At 47.1% G+C, this 22,477-nt stretch overlaps 1 protein-coding gene across 1 annotated transcript in view; it reads left to right on the top strand.

Moving 5' to 3' along the window:
* The window catches only part of LOC144689615 (synaptojanin-2-like), a 283,459-nt gene that overhangs the window by 171,782 nt on the left and 89,200 nt on the right, over positions 1-22,477 (top strand). Inside the window, 3 exon segments of the mRNA XM_078556842.1 lie at positions 1,447-1,531; positions 1,980-2,120; positions 17,411-17,603. Coding sequence (XP_078412968.1) covers positions 1,447-1,531; positions 1,980-2,120; positions 17,411-17,603 — 419 coding nt within the window.

The following is a 22,477-nucleotide window of genomic DNA, read 5'->3' as shown; positions in this document are numbered from 1 at the left end:
TTGACAACAATATTCAAACTGGGGCCTAACCAGTATTTTATAAAGGCTTAGCATAACTTCCTTGCTTTTGTGCTCTTATGGCTATATTTATGAAGCTAAATTTTCCCCCTTCCAAGTATTTTTCCAATTTCTTTTGAAAGTTATTACTGAATCTGCATCCGCTGTCCTTTCAGGCAATAAATTCCAGATTATTGTAACTGTGCCTTTTTAACAGCCATCTCAGCTTCTCCTGCCACCTTCAAAGACTTGTTTATGTACATCCCCAGGTCTCTCTGTTCCTGCACCCCCTTTAACATTATTAATTTATATTTCCTCTCCTGATTCTTCCTAACAAAATAATCACTTCACATCTCTCTGCATTAAGTTTCACTTGCCATGTGTCTGCCTATTTCATGAGTCTGTCTGTCATTCTGAGCTTCCTATCATCCTCACTGTTTACTATATTTGTGAATTTTGTGCATTCTACAAATTTTGATATGAAGTCCTGTATACTTGTCAGCTGGCATGGACACAATAGGCTGAATGGCCTCCTGTGTTCTAAATTTTTGTGATATTTTTTATGAGCGGCTAGAGAAGCCGGTGTTCTTGGAGCAAAATCATTAAAGCTTTGTTAAGTTAAGTTTGAAAGATGAATAAAATAATAGGTGGTATTTAATGTAGATGATGGGGGCATCACCTGCCAGCTGGAGGGCCAGCAAAAGCCCCTTATCACTGTCTTTTGTGAAGGCCCAACAGAAAACTGGGCAGCAGTGGGCCTTCCCTTGATCCCAGGGGCAGGAATTTTGCCCCCCCCTCAAGGCGGTACCAGCCAGTCAGAGGCTGGCAGCTGTGCCTTGTTCAGCAGTGCCACTGATGGAGCAGTGGTAGCTGCTGGTAGTGCACCCATCCAAGGCCAAGGGATCACCACTGATTCCGGGCCAACAATGAATGTTGGTGGCTTTGCAGGATGGGGGCCGCAGGTGAGGGGCAGAGGGGAGTCGGCAGCAAAGCTAGGGGGTTGGCTCTCAGCAGGCACCCCCTCCTCCCCCACTTCCTGATGTCGGGTTCCTTGATCAGGGACTAGGTGCCATTGAACGAGGAGCTCCCTCCTGGAAGCCTGCAAACAACCTTGACAGGGTTTGTTTTTGGAGCTTCCTGCATGGTGAGTTCCCTCGCTCGCTGCTGGGTGAATATCAGCGGTAGTGGGATAAGGCCTTTAATTGAAGATTAATTGCCCACTTAAGGGTCTCAGTGGACAGCGGCAGGAAGGCCATCCATGAACCTTCCTGCCTGCATTTAATCAGGGCAGAGGCAGTAAGGTGGTAGGATCCCCACCTGTTCGATTAAATTCCCCCCCCCCCGACCCCGCCGCCACCAAAATCGCTTCACACACCCAATGTGTGATCAGACTTATTATAGTATTTCAGCATTATTTGTTAAACTTTCATTTTTTGGTTCTTTACATAGATAACGAGAGCTATCCACCAGACATCTTTGCTATTGGATTTCAGGAAATGGTGGAGCTCAGTGCAGGAAACATTGTCAATGCTAGGTGAGCAACTCTCAACTCATCTGATAACTTTTGTTTCAGCGGGCCAGGTTTCAAAGGCTTGTTTGACGTTTTAAGTTCTAGTATCAGTTATGTTGCTTCTAAGTGGATGGTTACTGGTTCCTTTTGTTTCCCTCATTGATATCAAATACGCTATTACCGACATAATTGTTTTGAATTGGGACTAATTTACATATGCAACATTTCTTAATTACTTTGTATACTTCGCAATAATTCACCTCCTTTTGAATTGAAAATAAAAACTGCCCATATTGGAAATCTGAAATTAAAACATCTAATAAGAATATTATATTTTCAAACTATATTACACTGTAGAGTTTTCCATATTTTTCAACACCCTAGATATTATTGGTTGATCAAGCAAACTACTTTAGTGCACATAATAAAGCAGGTTACAAAGTTTTTTAAGCTTTACCACAATTTTTTGCAGCACAACTAACAAGAAAGCATGGGCAGAACAGCTTCAGAAGGCAATCTCCAGGACGCATAAGTACATCATGCTGACTTCAGGGCAACTTGTCGGTGTCTGTTTGTATATTTTTGTTCGACTCCATCACGTACCCTATATTAGGTTAGCAGCTGCTACTTGAAGCTAAATTTAATTCTTGAATTTTATTGAGATATTTGGATTTTGTAACTTAAAGCACTCTTTTAGTGATTTCAATATCTATTTCAGCTCCCCGACCTTTTCTCCTGAATTTACTGCCGCGCTGACCTACCTTAAATCTTTCCTTCCATGTAAAATCTTCTACTTATGTCCCTTTAAACTTCCTATCTTCCACTCTATTTCTATGGTCCCAACTGCTGACGATGACACCGCTGTATCTGCATCCATCACCACCCTCAACCTTCCACACCACTTCCAACCCATTTCATTTTGCAAATGTTCCTGGAAAAAAGCTGTTCCCCTGAACCATTTCCAAGCCCTTTTAATCTCCTATCTGCCTAGCTTCTGACCTACCATTTGCTGCAAAACTTAAGCTGCCAGTTTTCTCAACCATTTTCTCAACTCCACTTTTGCTCTTGTTCCTAGCAAAACTTTTACTCGCATTTGTCTTGGTTGTTCCCCCCGGTGTGTGTCCTCATGTTTGTTTTTCAAATCTAAGGGGCGCACACTTGAACATATTTGTCACAATTGCTTTAGCCATCCATTATTAGATCTGGTAGGACTGCATCTCAGCCTGTCTCATTCACTTCTGCTAAGACCATGCACTAATGAATGATCATTCTGAAGAGCAAAGGCAACCTCTGACTTCTTTCTCCATAACTAGCAACCTCCTTTAAATCCCTCTACCTTTTCCCCTCCCTCCTCCATCTTCACTTTCACTATGTTGTCAGACTTTTTATTTTGTCCATATTTGCTCGCTGTCATATCTCCATTTCAGTGCGCTTTTTGCTTTTCAGTTGACACTGAAATAAATGCTGAATTCTAATGCCATTTTTGCAGAACATTTTAACTGCATCAGCATAAGTTTTCTGAACTAAATGGCCTTTCAGCTAGTCTAGTTTCCATTCAGCTGATCTTTTACCAATTCTGAATCCCCTGTTAATTTAGTTTCAGAACATAATTTACACACAACTCCACTTACATAGAAACATAGAAAATAGGAGCAGGAGTAGGCCATTCGGCCCTTCGAGCCTGCTCCGCCATTCACCATGATCATGGCTGATCATCCGACCCAATAGCCTGCTCCCGCTTTCATCCCATATCCTTTGTTCCCTTTCGCCCCAAGAGCTATATCTAACTCCTTCTTGAAAATATACAATTTTTTGGCCTCGATTACTTTCTGTGGTAGCGAATTCCACAGGCTCACCACTCTCTGGGTGAAGAAATTTCTCCTCATCTCAGTCCTAAATGGTCTACCCAGTATCCTCAGACTGTGACCCCTGGTTCTGGACTCCCCCACCATCGGGAACGTCCTTCCTGCATTTAACCCTGTCTAGTCCTGTTAGAATTTTATAGATTTCTATGAGATCCCCCCTCATTCTTCTGAACTCCAGCGAATATAATCCTAACTGACTCAATCTCTCCTCATATGTCAGCCCTGCCATCCCAGGAATCAGTCTGGTAAACCTTCACTGCACTCCCTTTATAGCAAAAACATCCTTCCTCAGATGAGGAGACCAAAACTACACACAATATTCCAGGTGTGGTCTCACCAAGGCCCTGTATAATTGCAGCAAGACATCCCTGCCCCTGTACTTGAATCCTCTCGCTATGAAGGCCAACATACCATTTGCCTTCTTTACTGCCTGCTGCACCTGCATGCTTACCTTCAGTGACTGGTGTATGAGGACATCCAGGTCTTGTTGCACATTCCCCTCTCTGAATTTATAGCCATTCAGATAGTAATCTGCCTTCCTGTTTTTGCTATCAAAGTAGATAACCTCACATTTTTCCACATTATACTGCATCTGCCATAAATTTGCCCACTCACTCCAAATCACACAAATTACTAAATACTGAATGCTGTCTCTCAGTTTTAAAAGGCCTTTACCATTCAAAGAAGAGCAGGGAGTTATCACTGGAGTCATGGCCAATATTTATCCCTCAGTCAGTGTCACAGAAACAAGTTGTCTGGTCATTATTACATTGCTGTTTGCGGGAGCTTGCTGTGTGCAAGTTAGACACTATTTCCAACATTATAACAGTGGCAACACTTCAAAAGTACCTCATTGGCTGCAAAACACGTTGAGACTTTTGATGATCATAAAAAGTACTATATAAATGCAAATCTTTTTTCACAATTTCCAAAAAAATCATCATTGAGTGTTGCACAGCATTTTTTCTGAGGCACTGTTTGGTCTCCTGCCTTTCAGTTAGACATGATATTAGGCATTCTTGGATTTCTGAGGAGGAATCGTTGGTATTGCAACACAAATATCAGAGTTATAGCTCACCAAACATGTGTTCACCCAATCCTGGAGTGTGCAAGTAGAGTGGGGGATCCTGATATGGCGAGAAATATAAATAAGAATGAGGTGATCCAAAGGTGTGCTGCTTAATTCTGCACAAATCAGTGTGGGAAATATAGGAGTGTCCCATTCTTGATCAAAGATTTGGAATGGGAATCACTACAGCAAAGGAGGGAGGAAAATAGACTCACCGCATTCTATTAAATGTGGAATGGACTGGTGGGAATTAACAGAAACAAGAACCTGGCGCCCTCTGGCAATGACAAAACATGAGATAACTATCCACACAAACTACAAAGACCATTTGTTTGCAAGACAGTGTATCAACATTCTTTCTTCCCTAGGACAAGCCCACAATGGAACAAGCTGCCAAAGGAAATAGTCACAGCCCATCACTTGAAATCTTCCAAGACCCATCTTTAGGTTATTTCCATTTATAAGTTTTCATTATCAGGACTACCATCTCAGCAGGTCACCTCTAGTTTAGCAGGCGCTACCCATATAAATGTTGGAGGAATATGGATTTTAGTCACCCTCCCACCTCCACCCCCTCCCCACCCCCCCCACCCGCCCATGCTATGTTACATTGTCGATGATTTTCTCTACTCAGATACTATCCCTTTTGTTTTCAGAACTGCCTTTATCACCAACTTCCCCTTCCCCCTCCCCCCAACCATTGAAAACCTTGGTGTCAACTTCTCTGTTACACAAACTACCCTCCTATCTCCCTCTCCTGTCATAAATTCTTAAATGCATTGTTGTCTCCCAAGTCCATACCTATCTTTTCTCCATTCTCTGCCTGAAACTCTGCAATCAGGTTTCTATCCCCGTCACAATCCTGAAATGGCCATAATCAAAGTAATTAAATTCTTCAGTGACTGTGACCTTGGTGTACTATCCCTCCTTGACCCCTTTGCAGCTTTTGACATGATTGACCACACCATCTTCCTCCTCTGTTGTTCAGCTGAGTGGGACTTGGTTCATTTCTACCTGACTAATCGTCGCCAAAGCTCCAGCAATGTCTAATTCTAAGGACTGATCCTTGAGACCAACACTGTCCCACCCCCCCCGACCCTACCGGCCTTCTTCAACTACAAGCTGCCTCTTGGTGACATCATACAAAGACAGCTTCTACTTGTAAGCTTGATGACACCTAGCTCCACATTTCCAGCCCCACTCTGAACTCATCCACTGCATCTGTGTTAAGAGACTGCTTGTCCAACATACAATTTTGGATGAGCTGCAATTTCCTCAACTAAATGGTGGGAAGACCAAAGCGATTACCTTTGACCTCAACAAATTCCATAGTCTTGGCTTCACTTTTATCTCTTTCCCCAGCCGATTTCCCTGACTGTTTACAAATGCAGCGCCATATTTGACCCTGAGCTGAACTTCTGATCCCTTAGCCTATCCATTAGAAAGACTGACTACTTCATCTCAGTATATTGCCTGCTTCAGTTCCTGCCTTAGCTCATCTGCTGCTGAAATCCTCACCCGTGCCTTTGACAACTTCAAACTTGACTATTAGTGTTCCCTGGCCACTCTCCTGTCCTCCACTCCATCCATAAACTTCAACTCATTTAAAATGCTAATGCCCTATCTCACACCAATTCCTGTTCACCCATCATCCTTGTCCTCATTGACTTGCATTGGCCCCTAGTCCCTCCAGAATTCAGGTTTAAAATGTTAATTCTTATATTTATACTGCTTCATGACTTTTTCACTGCCTGTCTCTGAAACCACCTCTAGTCCTCCAACAAACCACACCCCAAACTTTCATTCCACCAACTCTGACCTCTTGCTCATCACCCTGTCATTGGTGGTCATGTCTTCAGCTATCTAGGCCCCACCCTCTGGAGTTTCTTCACTAAACTTCTCTTCCTTCCTAACTCTCTCTTGTCCTTTTACATCTTTAAAATCCAGCTGTTTGGTCATTCCTCCAAGTATCTCCTTCTTTAGCTTGATATTCCTTTTTTTTAATTAGACTTCTCTGAGATTTTTGAACAAGTTAAGGGTGTCATATAAATGAATCTTTTTTTTGCTGAAATTTATATTTGAATAGATCGTTGACTCTTTATAATAATAATTGAGTTTTTATAAATATGAATTTATTTCCAACTTTCAGAAAAGCATGTATTTTCTGATTGAGATCTCAACAGGTCGTTACAAGGAAAATCATTTGAATGCGTAAAAGCTGCATATAATGTCTTTATTACAATTAGAGAACTCCAAGATCTTTCATGTTCAGCACAGGCGTGAATTCTGGTGAATACTAAAGGATTTTTTTTTGCTTGGTTGTCCAGACCTGGAAAACCATTTGGGCTTGATTTAGAGCATGAGAGATTGAAAGTTTTCATACATTGTTGTGACGTATTGATAGCATAGGAATATACTTAACAGAAACATGATCAGCTATCGCGGGAACAATTATCTGATATTATGACCTGGATTTTCAATTGTGCTTGGGGTGAGTTTGGGTGTGGAAACACATTGAAGATAGCATTCCTAGAGGGCATCACTGGATCGTGATATCTCTGGAAAGTGATGTAGTTTTCAAAGGGAAGGGCAGGAGTGGAGGGAGCCGGGAACCCATATGCCTCCAATTAACTCATTAAAATGAGCTCATTAAAAGGCTTCACAGGAGCAGTTTTAAATTTTCAGTTGGGAAGCACGGGGAACATGCAGTGTCTGGGACAGGTCAGGGTTTAGCTGCTGTGAACAATTTGGGGGAGCCATAAGGGCCAATGGATGCACTGGTCACCATACCAGTGGCACAGAGTTGCCATCGCTAGTACTGAGAGGCTTGTATTTGTGAACAGTGAGTGGTGGGACTCCTGAGAAGGACTTGAGGCTACTGGCATCACTTGGGCAGCAGAGGTTGGCAGAGGAAGCCCTGGTGAATGAACAACCAACAACTGAGGATGTTGAGATGTGAGCAGGTACTCTAACTTTAGACAGAATAGTGAGGGGGGGTTGTGGCAGATACATCCTCCTGGTCAGGAGGAGGCTAGAGGAGCACAGAGAAAGGCTGCAAGGAGAAGGTGCCACTACCCAAGACCTCGGGTACTGCCCAAGGATTAGCTACTTTCAAATGACAGAGCGCCATCGCTGTAGGAGGCTGCACCTATTCAGACAGATGCTCTTTTACATTTGCACTCTAGTCCGTAATGGCCTGATGCCTCGTGGCACCTTTGGCTGTTCCCTGCCGGCAGCTGTCAAGGCCATGGTGGCACCTGGGTCTTTCCAGGGATCAGCTGTAGCCCTGGGTGGTATCTTGCTGTCGGCAGATTATCACACCATCAGGCAAGTCGTAGGTGCCCTATTTTGGAGGGCGAGGAGCTACATGCATTTTGAGACAGATTGAACACCGCAGGCACAGAAGGCATTGTGTTTGTCGTCATCGATAGATTCTCTCAGGCCCAGGGGGTCATCAATTGCATCTACATGACCATAAAGGCACCGAGGGACCTGCCACCCAGATTCCAGAGCAGAAAAGGCTTTTGCTCATTAAATGTCCAGCTGGTCTATGCTTGGTTCCCAGAAACTGTCATGATTCCTTCATCCTACGAGAGTCCCAGTTGGTGCACCTCTTTAGGCCAACACCCAGGCTTCATAGGTGTCTGCTGGGATATAAAGGTTATCTCCTGAAAAGGTGGATCCTGACACCCATAGAGTACATTGGCACGAATGCAGAGAGGCACTACAACCAGAGCCATCTGCTAACACAAACCTGCATTGAACAGACCGTTAGCATCTTGAAGATTTGCTTCCATTGCCTTGATTGGTCAGGTGGTGCCCTCCAGTATGAGACATCCAGAACTGCCCCCAGCTGTCTTTGCCTCACTCCTGCTCACTTATGATGTGACACTCACCCATTGGCCCCCTTTTTAATTCTTTCATAGGATGTGGGCATCACTGGCAAGACCAGCATTTGTTGCCCATCCCTAATTGCCCTTGAATTGAGTGGCTTGCTAGGCCAAAGGATAGTTCAATGTCAACCACATTGCTGTTGCTCTGGAGTCACATGTAGGCCAGACCAAGTAAGGATTGCAGATTTCCTTCCCGAAAGGACAATAATATTCCAGATGGGTATTTACAACAATTGATGATAGTTGTCAGGGTCACCTTTACTGAGACTAGCTTTGCTTTCAATTCCAGATTTTATTAATTGAATTTAAATTTCACCAGTAGCCATGGTGGGATTTGAACCCATATCCCCACAACATTAGCCTAGACCTCTGGATTACTAGCTCAGTGATTGAGGCCTAGCTTAGATGAGTGTGTCTGCACTGGTGAATGGTGCGGAGGTAGGATGTGATAGTACAGGCCCTGTGGAATCTGTCGCCGCTGAGGAGGCAGGTGATGAATGTGCTGGACACTCAGATCCCTCCACTGCAGGCCCTGTGGGAAACACAAGTATGTGGTGATGAGAACTCGGGCTACTCAGCAGGTACCTCAGCACAGCTAACCCCATAGCATTTATAAAGTCACAGGGTAGAACTTTTCATGTCCACTGGCATCAGGTGTGTTCGGTGGCGTGAGTGGACAATATGGCAAGAAGGCCAAAAATTTGTTTCATTATGTCGTGAAGTGAGTTTGCAATCGTTCGCTCTGCCCATCAATGGCGGGCCGCATTTCCTGCTGCCAGACGTCAGGAACCTCATTGTAATGCAGATGCGTATTATTATAAGCCCAGCCCGCAGGAATCATCCTCCCACGCTAGATGTGATTACACGTCGACGTGTTTCACAACAGCATATATAAGGCATGCAAAAACATAATTACCTGGAAAAACTCAGCAGGTCTGGCAGCTTCGGCGGAGAAGAAAAGAGTTGACGTTTCGAGTCCTCATGACCCTTCAACAGAACTGAATTTCTGCTGAAGGGTCATGAGGACTCGAAACGTCAACTCTTTTCTTCTCTGCCGATGCTGCCAGACCTGCTGAGTTTTTCCAGGTAATTCTGTTTTTGTTTTGGATTTCCAGCATCCGCAGTAGTTTTTTCTTTTTATATATAAGGCGTGCACTTGGCGAGCTGCACCTCACTTGGGACTTCAAGGTTCGTTTGCCTACCTTGCTTCGGTCAGCACTCGCAGCCATCAGCGCCAGGCTTCACAGGCAGCACCACGTCACTTTTAGGGGAGCTCATGGGCAGCTCTACCTACCAGACCAATCATAAGGTGTGAGTGGCTTTTCCACAGCTGCAGGACTAGGGCTTGCTTTGGGAAGGGGGGGATGTGGCCTCAGGCAAGGGAAGAGGCTGCAGGGTGAGGGCTGTACTGGGGAAGGAGGGTCTCCCAGTGTGTGTATGGGGGCACCTGTGCAAGTGGCCTCAAGATGGTGAGGCTGAGGAGGCAGTCCCCAGAGGAGATGAGGCCAGATGGAGATGAGAGGGTATGTGTGAGAGAGTGAGTGGTGATATCCGTTTAGCTGGCAGTGAGTGAGATGCCAGTGAATGTGTGATGGCCTTGAGTGTGTGAGTTTAGAGTGATGAGGTGGTTGCCATACCCTGGCGGCACGGATGAGATCATCCACCCTGTATCTGGATTGGATGGCCAACCTCTTCTTACAACATTGGCAATGGTCACCACTGCCATTGCCTACTAAGCCAGAGTGGTAATGTTGCTGCCCCTCCTGTAGCCAGAGCGGGGATAGAGAACATCACGGTAGGCCTCCACGGCGCCCAAAAGGCGCTCAAGGGACCCATCACTAAACCGGGGGGCTGCAGTCTTCTTGCCTTTTGGAGCTATGTCCTCCTTGTAGCAGTCCTGGACTGGAAGCATTGAGAGGTGTTCGTGTGGCTGTACTTTAAATGTGGCCCCCGGCGTGATGAAGTGACTAGGTGATGGCATGGAGGGCAAATTGGAGTCTGCCTGCCATTGAAATGGCATTTTTCCCAGGTATGGATAATTAATGCGGCGGATTTAGGACAAATCACCATGAGAAGTCGCCATTGTAGCCGGTGGGTAAAAAGTCATTTTTCCTGCTCACCACCGCAATTAGTGCAAACCTGGGGGATTGAGCCCATAGTGTGCATTGGACAAGAATTTCCTCCCTGCCCTTCATCTGATGATAGAGCTATCAAATTGATGCTCTTCATGGCCTCCTGTCTCACCATCACCTGATGACACCCTCACATTGTCCAGCACCACCACCTCCATTGGGGTCAGATTGTGCCGGTCTGGCACACCGCCACCCATTTGAGACCTGCGCAACTGTTGTGAGCTCTCTTTCCGTGTAGGGTGAGGAAACCAAGATGTTTGAGCGGGCTAGCCGGCCTCACTTATTCCAACATGACATTCTATTGTGAGAATAGCCAACATCTCAATGATGCAACTCACTCTGACAATGTTGAGGAGAACTGTGGGCACTCAGTCTGCTCAGCTTGTGTACATGCTGCTGTATACAGAGTTAGAGGCCTCTCACCCGGGTGTCATTTGTCACTCATCTTTCCAGACCTTATCAGGTCATTGAGTCTTGTACAACACTGAACCCGCATTCTTCTGGTCACTCCTCGACTGCTGACCTCTGTTGCCACCTCCATCCAGGCCATTTAGGTATCTCTGGGCGGATTACTTCTGGTCGCCAGGATCAATATTGCTCATCTCTCAGCAACTGCCTCAGTTTATAAAAAAATTTGTTCATTGTTTGCGGGCATTGCTGGCTAGGCCAGCATTTATTGCCCATCCCTAATTGCCCTTCGGAAGGTGGTGGTGAGTTGCCTTCTTGAACCGCTGCAGTCCCTGTGATGTAGGCACACCCAGAGCACTGTTAGGGAGGGAGTTCCAGGAATTTGACCCAACGACAATGAAGGAACAGCGATATATTTCCAAGTCAGGATGGCGAGTGGCTTGGAGGGGAACTTCCAGATGGTGGTGCCCTCGTCCTTCTAGATGGTAGCGGTCATGGGGTTGGAAGGTGCTGCCGAAGGAGCCTTGGTGAATTCCTGCAGTGCACCTTGTAGATGGTACACACTGCTGCCACTGTGCGTCGGTGGTGGAGGGAGCGAATGTTTGTGGATCGGGTGCCAATCAAGTGGGCTGCTTTGTCCTGGATGGTATCAAGCTTCTTGAGTATTGTTGGAGCTGCACTCATCCAGGCAAGTGGAGAGTATTCCATCACACTCCTGACTTGTGCCTTGTAGATGGTGGACAGGTTTTGGGGAGTCAGGAGGTGAGTTCTTGCCACAGGATTCCTAGCATCTGACCTGCTCTTGTAGCCACAGTATTTATATGGCTAGTCCAGTTCAGTTTCTGGTCAGTGGTAACCCCAGGAAGTTGATAGGGGGGGATTCAGTGATGTAAATGCCATTGAATGTCAAGGGTGATGATTCGATTCTCTCTTGTTGGAGATGGTCATTGCCTGGCACTTGTGTGGCCTGAAAATTACTTGCCATTTGTCAGCCCAAGCCTTGATATTATCCAGGTCTTGCTGCATTTGGACATGGACTGCTTCAGTATCTGAGGAGTCACGAATGGTGCTGGACATTGTGCAATCATCAGCAAACATCCCCACTTCTGACCTTATGATGGAAGGAAGGTCATTGATGAAGCAGCTGAAGATGGTTGGGCCTTGGACACTACCCTGAAGAACTCCTGCAGTGATGTCCTGGAATTGAGATGACTGACCTCCAACAACAATCTTTGTGCTAGACATGACTCGAATCAGCAGCATCAGAGAACCTTGCAGTCCTCCGTGGATAGGAATACAGTTGACGTTTCGAGTCCATATGACTCGAAACATCAACTGTATTCCTCTCTGCAGATGCTGTCAGACCTGCTGAGTTTTTCCAGGTATTTTTGTTTTTGTTTTGGATTTCCAGCATCCGCAGTATTTTGCTTTTAGTCCTTCGTGGATGCCCGCCCATTCTAACGCTGGCCTTCTGAGAACTCTCCTATGCCATTTCCTCAGTGAATGACAAACCCAGTCTTGGCTGCTGCTTGCCTTTTCAAAGGACCCACCTCCAGGCATCTCCTAGCACCACTAATTAGGCGCCAAACTCATCCCCCAGGCCAATTTGCATTTTAAAATGGTGGAGCTTCACTGACACTGACAGTGCAGGATCGGGATGCAAAAATATTCCAGTCATTGGGTTGCCGACCTCAGATTGAAAATCCAGCCGACATTTCCCTAATATTGTCACTTGATGACATGGGAGCTTTGGAGATACTTAGACCAGGCTGGGATTTTCCGTGCCCGCTGGCGCCAGCAGTGTTCGGTGGCCTGAATGGATAATAAGGCAAGAAGGCCAAAAATCAGTTTCACGACACCGTGAAACCAGTTTGTGATCGTCGGCTTTGGCCGCCATCGGACATTGGGAACCTCGTTGTAATACATCAGCATATCATTATAAGGCCAGCCTGCCGGACTCACCCTCCCACCCCATCTCCACTGGATCGTCTGCTCACGTCAGCGGGAAAACACACCAGTGCAGAACACGCCTTGTCAACTGTGATGTGCAAAAGTTGGGACTTACCGCCAGGGCCTTGCTCACAACATAGACAACCGAGGAGCAGAAGATGCTGGGGCCCGACAGCAAGATGACCCTGGAGGAACATCCATGGCATGTTGGGTGAATTCTCATGGACGTGGCTCTGCTGCGAAACAGCTCACAGAAGTTGGATAGTCACCATTGATGCTCACAACGGGTGATGGTCGAGGGGGTGGGGGAGGAAGAGTGGAGAGGGAGGTGGGTGTGAGGTTGGGAGGGGGAGAATGAAGGTGTCGGGTGGGGTGAGGTTGGGAGGTGGGGAATGAAGGTGTCGGGGGGTGAGTTTGGGATAGGGGGAATGAAAGTGTCGGCCGGGGTGAGGTTGGGAGGTGGGGAATGAATGTGGGAAGGGGTGAAGTTGGTGGGGAGGGAGTGCGGGGGGTGGAGGGGCTAATGGCGGAGAAGATGGCAACTGGGGAGTTAAGTGTAAGGGGGGGTGGAAGGCTTAAGGGAAGGAGTTCAGATAGTGGAAGGAGTGCGGAGAGGGGAAGGAGTCTGGGAAGGAAGGAGTGCAGAGAGGGGAGGGTGTCAGTGGGAGAATGGAGCCTAGAGAGGGGAGGGAGTAAGGGTGGAGGAAGAAGTAAGGGAGGGGGAAGGAGTAAAGCTGGAGGAAGAAGTAAGCATGTCTGAGGGCGTCAGGAAGGTGGAGGGACTAAGTGCGGAAGGGAGTCCGGGTTCCCAAGCAGTAGTGGGGTGGGTGGACTGGGGGGGGTCCCGGGGAGGGAGGGGTCCGGAGGGGGGGTGGGGATGTCTAGGTGAATGTGCAAGGGAAGGGTCAGATGGGTCCATGGCTGCCTCTTGAAGAGCGAACTGAGGGTGGGAGTGGTGTGAGGGAATGGTGAGAATGACCGAGGGCAGAGCGAGGTGGGAGGGTGGGGGTTCAATGTTAGCGGATGAAGAGATGGCGAGGGTGGTTGGTGGGGACTTGGAGGCAGACAAGGACCCTGGGGGTGGGAAGGAGGGAGGTCAGGGAGCGACTGTGGATGGGAGGTGGGATTTCTGGAAAGGAAGGGAACTGTGCAGTTCACCTGGACATCCCCAAAGGAAAAGGGTTGTGGCTGGTAGGTCATGGAGGGAAAGTGGAAGGTGATGCCAAGGGGTCAACTGTGATGGGGGAAAGGAAATGGGTGACTGGGGAGGGGAAAAGATTAGGGAGTGCACAAAAAAAACCAAATCCAGACCATGTTGTCCAAATCCTAACTGAAATGAGAGCCGTGGTGGACAAGAACAGGTGCTGCATGGGAGTGTGATCAGTGGGTGGGTGGAGATGCAGGTCAGCTCAGATGGACAACTGAAAGTGAACCCTAGCAGGCAGCATTGAAAATGCTCGGGACAGTGAGATGAGTGTGCTACGTGAAGGATCCACGTGGGTGGGAGAGTGCTTGCACGAGGCTCTGAAAGGCCCTTCCACATACACACACTTCTCCCTCCAGAATCACTCGTGGGCCAGTTGCTCCCTCTGTAGTGACAGAGGATGAGGTTGAGGGGCTCACAGGCAAAGGGGACTCGGATGGAGTGGACAGATCCGAGATTTCTGAGTGGATGATCCATGGGTGTCCAGCTGCTGTTCCTCCTCCCTTAGGGTGTCCGAGGGCCCCACCCTGACTTGTTGAGGGGAAGGAGCACCTGGGAGGATGCCGAGGTGCCCTATTTCTCTCTCGCCTTGCCACTGCAGGAACTCACCCATGGCTCCCGCGATGGAGTGCAGGTCTGCACACGTCTCCACATTCTGCTGAACTACGGTCTCCATGGTGTGTGCAATCCTCCCCCTGGAGACCTTCATACACGTGCATGTGGGCACCAGTTCATCAGAGAGCAGGCAGTCACACTCCTCCGACGCGTGAACTACTCTGCTGAGGGCTTCCAACAGCTCTGCGTGATGTTCCCATGCCTTCTGCTGACTCTCCAGGATGAGTTGGAAGGCCGAATCCAGAGACTCATCATCTGACTCGGACCTCACAGATGCCTCTTCCCCAGCAATCCTCCGAGTGCCGGGGAGCTCGCACAAACTGCCTCCTGCTGCTGTGGACATGTGTCCGTGTGGTGACCACCAGATTGTGAACCCGAGCTGCTCTAGATCTTGGTTCCACCGAGGTTTGTGCCTCTGGGCTGGTGGAGGGTGTGGGTAAGCTCTGTGACGGGTCTTCAGGTTGCTTATTTCCAGCTCTTCAATGGAGGAGGTGTCCTCTTAGCTGGAGGTGAGGACTTGGATGGAGCTGAGGGCCTGGCTGGCTGAGGGTGTGGGTGTCTTGGCAGAGCTCCCTGTGAACCAAAGTAGAGATAATTAGTGCATGGCAGCAGAGTCAAAAGCAGGAGAGAGAGCTCATATTTATGTTGAAAGAGGGATAATGTGGTGCAGGATCCTTATGTGGGTGTTTACTGCTCACCATCGCTGCAGGCACGGTCCATGTCCTCACCAGTCAGCGGGATGGCACGCTCCTCAAATTTAGTGAGCAGCCTAACATGGGCCACTCCAGCCCCGGTCTGGAACCTCTCCCTGCTGTTATGAGCCAGCTTCTCCTGCATGAAAACAGATGGAGACAGTGTGAGCAGGACACATGGCACTGCGTGGAATGTTTGTGTGGTGTGCGGAGCCATGGACAGGATGAGGACGCGAGCTCCAGAGGATATGAGCCTGATGGAGATGTGAGGGTGTGTGTGAGAGTTAGTGGTGTTGTCCTTTGAGGTATGAGATCCCTGTGGATGTGTGATGGGCTTGTGAGTGCGAGAGTTACCCTGGTGGAACTGATGAGACCATTTATCCTCTTTTGGCACTGGGTGGCTGTCCTCTTTTGCAGGGCATTGGTGCTGACCACCTCTGCCACCGCCTCCCATACTGGATTGGTGACCTTGCTTGCTGGTCTTCACCCAGAACGGGGGTGGAGGACATCACATGTGCCTCCACTGCGTCCAACAGGCACTAGAGGGAGGCGCATTGAACCTGGTGGCTGCAGTCTTTTTGCCTTTTGGGGCCATCCTGTTGTCTTTGTAGCAGCCATGGGCTGGAAGCACAGAGGTATGTGTGCGACTGGACTTTAAATATGGTGCCCAACGTGATGAAGCGGCGAGGTGACGGTGTGGCCGACGAATGAGAGCCCGCTCACCATGGAAGCGGCGTGTTTCCCAGGAATGCATGATTAATGCTGGCAGGTTTGGGGTGATAAGACGTGAAAAGCTGCCATTGCGGCTGTTGGATAAAGCATCGTTTTTCCCACCCGCTACTGCACTTCATACAAATCTGGGATGATTGTGCCCCCAGTTGGTCATTTTATCCACAATCAGATGTACTTGAAACATTGAGAGGTAGGATTTTCATAATAATGGGATTTCACAAAATTATAATGTTCTTGTTTGCTTTTCTCTGAAAACTTGACTTGTTGACTTCATGAAAAGTTTGCAAATTGGTGTCAAGTTGCAGGTTAAATCTGAAACCTGTTCTCTGTCTAGCTTTCCTTTTCCTTAGAAATATGCTCTTGTCCACACTATCCCTTGCCCTTCACATCAACACTTCTTATGGTTGGAAGCAACATTGAGATTGCAGCAACTTCTGAGATAAGCCATGATGACTGGTGGATGTCAGTATGGCTGTTCCAATGTTAATCACCCTGCCTATATCATATATTTTTGAAACAATGCTTTTGAATGCCATAGTGAATCATATGTCAATGCTTTGGAAATTTCCAAAATTAGACAAAGTGCATCATAGTGGACACCAATCAATAATCTCACAGCAAAACTCTGCTAATAGTTACCTAATTTACTCTCCGGTTGCTCTATCTGTACAATTGCTGACTGTCATCCTCTTCTTATTTTCCCCATTAACTCAAAACTTCCCAGGACATTGTTTCCTCTCCCATTCTGATCTTTATCAGTGACTATATGCATTTGTTATCCAACCCCATTCATTATTTACTGACAATTGCAATCTGCATTCATCAGCTTCCTTCAATTAATTTGACATCCAGGGATACCACTTTGGTAACAAAAAACTTATTTCATTCAATTTTCTAAAAAGGCTATTTTCAAATCTAACCAACAGCTACTGTCTCTTCATTGTGACTCTGCTATTGACATTCTTGGCCTCACAATCGTCTCTAACCTCAAATTCAGTTCCTATATCTTATCGATTGCTGAAGTTATGGAGCGGTCCACACCACTAGTTCCTGAATATCCTGGTGGAAAGATGGGTCAGTGGATGCTGTCAAAAGGTATATTCAAAACTGAGATTGATAGATTCTTGGGCACCAGGAGAACTGAGAGATATGGAGTTAGGATAGGAAAGTGGAGTTAATGTAAAATTTTAGCAAGAATGTTATTGAATAGCAGAGCAGGCTTGAGGACCCAATATGGCCACTCCTGCTCCTATTTTATGGTGTTAATAAATAAAACAAATAGACAAATGAGAAGTAAAACACAAATATGAAACATGTTTCATTCTTTTTTTCCCTTTTTGCAGAGAAGTTGCCGTGGATAGGGTGAAGACTGGGATGGGAGGAAAGGCCGGGAATAAAGGAGCAGTAGCTGTTCGCTTGCAGTTTTACGGCAGCACACTCTGCTTTGTATGTGCCCATCTGACAGCTGGACAGTCACAAGTGAAAGAAAGGAATGAAGATCATAGAGAAATCATGCAGAAACTCACCTTTCCAATGGTATTTATTCTTCCTGCACAATAACATTTAGAGGGGCATTGGATCTTGTAGTGAATTAATACACTGTTTACCTCTGGGACCAGATTTAAATCCAGTCAAAACTCTGAAGAGGAAGAATTCTCCTTCTGCTCACGTTTAGATTTTCTCTTTGTTCCTTGCATATCTTACATAAATGAGTTTGGTTAACCCCAGCATAGTTTCCATTTATCGTGGACCTTTTATGCAAGCCTGTTCAACAACCAGCACTGAATGGCTGATTCAATCAGGGTGTAGAATGGAAAGCATCAAAATGATGCATCAAAGGTATTCAAAGCAGGGTATGAAAGTTATCTGAAGTTAGGAGAAAACTTTGATATTATGACCATAACCTAATTTAATTAAAATTTGTGAAAGGTAAATTGTGCGATGAAAGAAAATTGGTTTGTAAAACCAATCTCCAAATTCTTATTACCAAAACGAATTACTTTACACTTCTCTGCATTAAATTTCACGTTTGAGTCTACACAATTCACTAGTCTGTCTGAGTTCTTCTGAACTCTGTCGTTATCCTCTTCACTCCTTACTACGTTTTAAAGGTTCATCTCATTGGAAAACTTTGAAATTATGCCTTTTGTGCCACGTCTAGACTATGAATATGTATCAAAAAGAGCAGTGGCCCCAACACTGACTCCTGTTGAATACCACCATACAATACGTTCTGTCTCAGCTAATGCAGCTGTTTCTTCCCATGGATTTTAATTCGCTAACAAGTCTATTTTGTGGTATTTTATCGATCACCTTTTGAATTTCCATACACATCAACTGCTGTACCCTGGTAACTATTATTTTCAAAGAACTGGATAAGTTAGTCAAACACGATTTACCTTTCACACACTTTCAACTATTAGCTCATACTATTCCAAATGTCAGTCAATTTTCTCCCGATCCTACCAGCAAGATTAGACTGACTGGCCTGTGATTACTGAGTTTATTCTTCTGCCCTTTTTTAAAAAATTGTGTAAGATTATTTCACTGACTCACTCCACATGCAACAAGGAAGTGTTCCAGTGCACCGGACACAGCAAAAATCCCCGGAAAGGTGCCAGACAGCCCAAGCATCAGAGTTTGTCACTCCATTGCTCATTCAGAGAGCCAGCATAGACACAATGGGCTGAATGGCCTACCTTGGCGGAGAAGAAATCAGTTAACATTTCGAGCCTTCACGGCCCTTCGGCAGAACTGAAGCATAGTTAGAAGAAGGGAGAAATATAAATTGGTTTAAGGTGGGTGGTGGGGGTGGGGGGGTGGGGGGGGGGGGGGGGGTGCGGGGAGAGAGAGACATTGAGGGTGTGCTGATTGTGGAGATGAGCAGATAATCAAAAGATGTCACAGACAAAAGGGTCAAAGAGGTGTCGAAGGTGGTGACATTTGTCTGAGAAAAGTGCTAATTAAGAATGGAAGACAGGATATTCAAATTACAGCTCTAGTGGGGGTGGGGTGGAAAGACTAACAAGGTTTTAGTTTAGATTTAAAAATAATGGAAATAGGTGGGGAAAGAAGAATCTATATAAATTATTGAAAAAAAAAGGCGGGGGGGGTGGGGGGAAGAAACGGGGTGGGGATGGGGGGAGGGGGAGTTTAAGAACTAAAGTTGTTGAATTCAATATTCAGCCCGGAAGGCTGTAAAGTGCCTAGTCGGAAGATGAGATGCTGTTCCTCCAGTTTGCGTTGGGCTTCACTGGAACAATGCAGCAAGCCATGGACAGACATGTGGGCAAGAGAACAGGGTGGAGTGTTAAAATGGCAAGCGACAGGGAGGTTTGGGTCTTTCTTGCGGACAGACCGCAGGTGTTCCGCAAAACGGTCGCCCAGTTTGCGTTTGGTCTCTCCAATGTAGAGGAGACCGCATTGGGAGCAACGAATGCAGTAGACTAAGTTAGGGGAAATGCAAGTGAAATGCTGCTTCACTTGAAAGGAGTATTTGGGCCCTTGGACGGTGAGGAGAGAGGAAGTGAAGGGGCAGGTGTTGCATCTTCTGCGTGGGCATGGGGAGGTGCCATAAGTGGGGGTTGAGGAGTAGGGGGTGATGGAGGAGTGGACCAGGGTGTCCCGGAGGGAACGATCCCTACGGAATGCCGTCAGGGGGGGGTGAAGGGAAGATGTGTTTGGTGGTGGCATCATGCTGGAGTTGGCGGAAATGGCGGAGGATGATCCTTTGAATGCGGAGGCTGGTGGGGTGATAAGTGAGGACAAGGGGGACCCTATCATGTTCCTGGGAAGGAGGAGAAGGCATGAGGGAGGATGCGCGGGATATGGGCCGGACACGGTTGAGGGCCCTGTCAACGACCGTGGATGGAAAACCTCGGTTAAGGAAGAAGGAGGACATGTCAGAGGAGCTGTTTTTGAAGGTAGCGTCATCAGAACAGATGCGACGGAGGCGAAGGAACTGAGAGAATGGGATGGAGTCTTTACAAGAAGCGGGGTGTGAGGAGCTGTAGTCGAGGTAGCTGTGGGAGTCGGTAGGCTTGTAATGGATATTGGTGGACAGTCTATCATCAGAAATTGAGACAGAGAGGTCAAGGAAGGGAAGAGAAGTGTCAGAGATGGACCATGTGAAGATGATGGAGGGGTGGACTCTCTCCCCTTGTCCAGTCCCTTCCCACCTACATCCGTGATTCCTCTGACACCTTACGTCACATCAACAATTTCCAGTTCCCTGGCCTCAACCGCTTCCTCTTCACCATGGATGTCCAATCCCTCTACACCTCCATCCCCCACCAGGATGGTCTGAGGGCCCTTAGCTTCTTCCTTGAACAGAGGCCCCAACAATCCCCATCCACCACTACTCTCCTCCGTCTGGCTGAACTTGTTCTCACACTGAACAATTTCTCCTTTAACTCCTCTCACTTCCTCCAAATAAAAGGTGTGGCTATGGGTACCCGCATGGGCCCCAGCTATGCCTGTCTCTTTATGGGGTATGTGGAACATTCCTTGTTCCAGTCCTACTCCGGCCCCCTCCCACAACTCTTTCTCCGGTACATCGATGATTACTTCGGTGCTGCTTCATGCTCTCGTCGGGACCTGGAAAAATTTATTAATTTTGCTTCCAATCTCCACCCCTCCATCATCTTCACATGTCCATCTCTGACACTTCTCTTCCCTTCCTTGACCTCTCTGTCTCAATTTCTGATGATAGACTGTCCACCAATATCCATTACAAGCCTACCGACTCCCACAGCTACCTCGACTACAGCTCCTCACACCCCGCTTCTTGTAAAGACTCCATCCCATTCTCTCAGTTCCTTCGCCTCTGTAGCATCTGTTCTGATGACGCTATCTTCAAAAACAGTTCCTCTGACATGTCCTCCTTCTTCCTTAACCGAGGTTTTCCATCCTCGGTCGTTGACAGGGCCCTCAACCGTGTCCGGCCCATATCCCGCGCATCCTCCCTCATGCCTTCTCCTCCTTCCCAGAAACATGATAGGGTCCCCCTTGTCCTCACTTATCACCCCACCAGCCTCCGCATTCAAAGGATCATCCTCCGCCATTTCCGCCAACTCCAGCATGATGCCACCACCAAACACATCTTCCCTTCACCCCCCCCGACGGCATTCCGTAGGGATCGTTCCCTCCGGGACACCCTGGTCCACTCCTCCATCACCCCCAATCCTCAACCCCCACTTATGGCACCTCCCCATGCCCACGCAGAAGATGCAACACCTGCCCCTTCACTTCCTCTCTCCTCACCGTCCAAGGGCCCAAACACTCCTTTCAAGTGAAGCAGCATTTCACTTGCATTTCCCCTAACTTAGTCTACTGCATTCGTTGCTCCCAATGCGGTCTCCTCTACATTGGAGAGACCAAACGCAAACTGGGCGACCGTTTTGCGGAACACCTGCGGTCTGTCCGCAAGAAAGACCCAAACCTCCCTGTCGCTTGCCATTTTAACACTCCACCCTGTTCTCTTGCCCACATGTCTGTCCATGGCTTGCTGCATTGTTCCAGTGAAGCCCAACGCAAACTGGAGGAACAGCACCTCATCTTCCGACTAGGCACTTTACAGCCTTCCGGGCTGAATATTGAATTCAACAACTTTAGATCTTAAACTCCCCCTCCCCCCATCCCCACCCCGTTTCTTCCCCCCCACCCCTTTTTTTTTTCAATAATTTATATAGATTCTTCTTTCCCCACCTATTTCCATTATTTTTAAATCTAAACTAAAACCTTGTTAGTCTTTCCACCCCACCCCCACTAGAGCTGTACTTTGAATACCCTGTCTTCCATTCTTAATTAGCACTTTTCTCAGACAAATGTCACCACCTTCGACACCTCTTTGACCCTTTTGTCTGTGACATCTTTTGATTATCTGCTCATCTCCACAATCACCACACCCTCAATGTCTCTCTCTCCCCCCCCCCCCCCCCCCCCCCACCCACCTTAAACCAATTTATATTTCTCCCTTCTTCTAACTATGCTTCAGTTCTGCCGAAGGGCCGTGAAGGCTCGAAACGTTAACTGATTTCTTCTCCGCCGATGCTGCCAGACCTGCTGAGTTTTTCCAGGTAATTCTGTTTTTGTTTTGGATTTCCAGCATCCGCAGTAGCTTTTAGCTTTTTGTTTTTATATGAATGGCCTACCTTCTCTGCTGTAAAAATTCTGTGATTCAAGTTGCTCTGGTGCATCCATGACAATGGCATGATTGATTGATTGGCATCTTTTCATCTGAGAGAGATGATAGGAACACAGCCTCAGAACCTTGGTGAGGTCAGATAAGATCATCTGCTGCACTTCAAGACAATGGCAGCATCTGCCTGTTAATATGGAAGGTCACCCAGAAAAACAAGATAACTTTAACCCAGCCAGCTACAGCTGTCACCCTCCTCGCAATAAACAGT

The sequence above is a fragment of the Cetorhinus maximus genome, chromosome 14 (genome assembly GCF_964194155.1).
Source record: "Cetorhinus maximus chromosome 14, sCetMax3.hap1.1, whole genome shotgun sequence".
Lineage (NCBI taxonomy): Eukaryota > Metazoa > Chordata > Chondrichthyes > Lamniformes > Cetorhinidae > Cetorhinus > Cetorhinus maximus.
The sequence above is the reverse complement of the archived record's forward strand: the minus strand, read 5'-3'. Positions and strand labels throughout refer to the sequence as shown.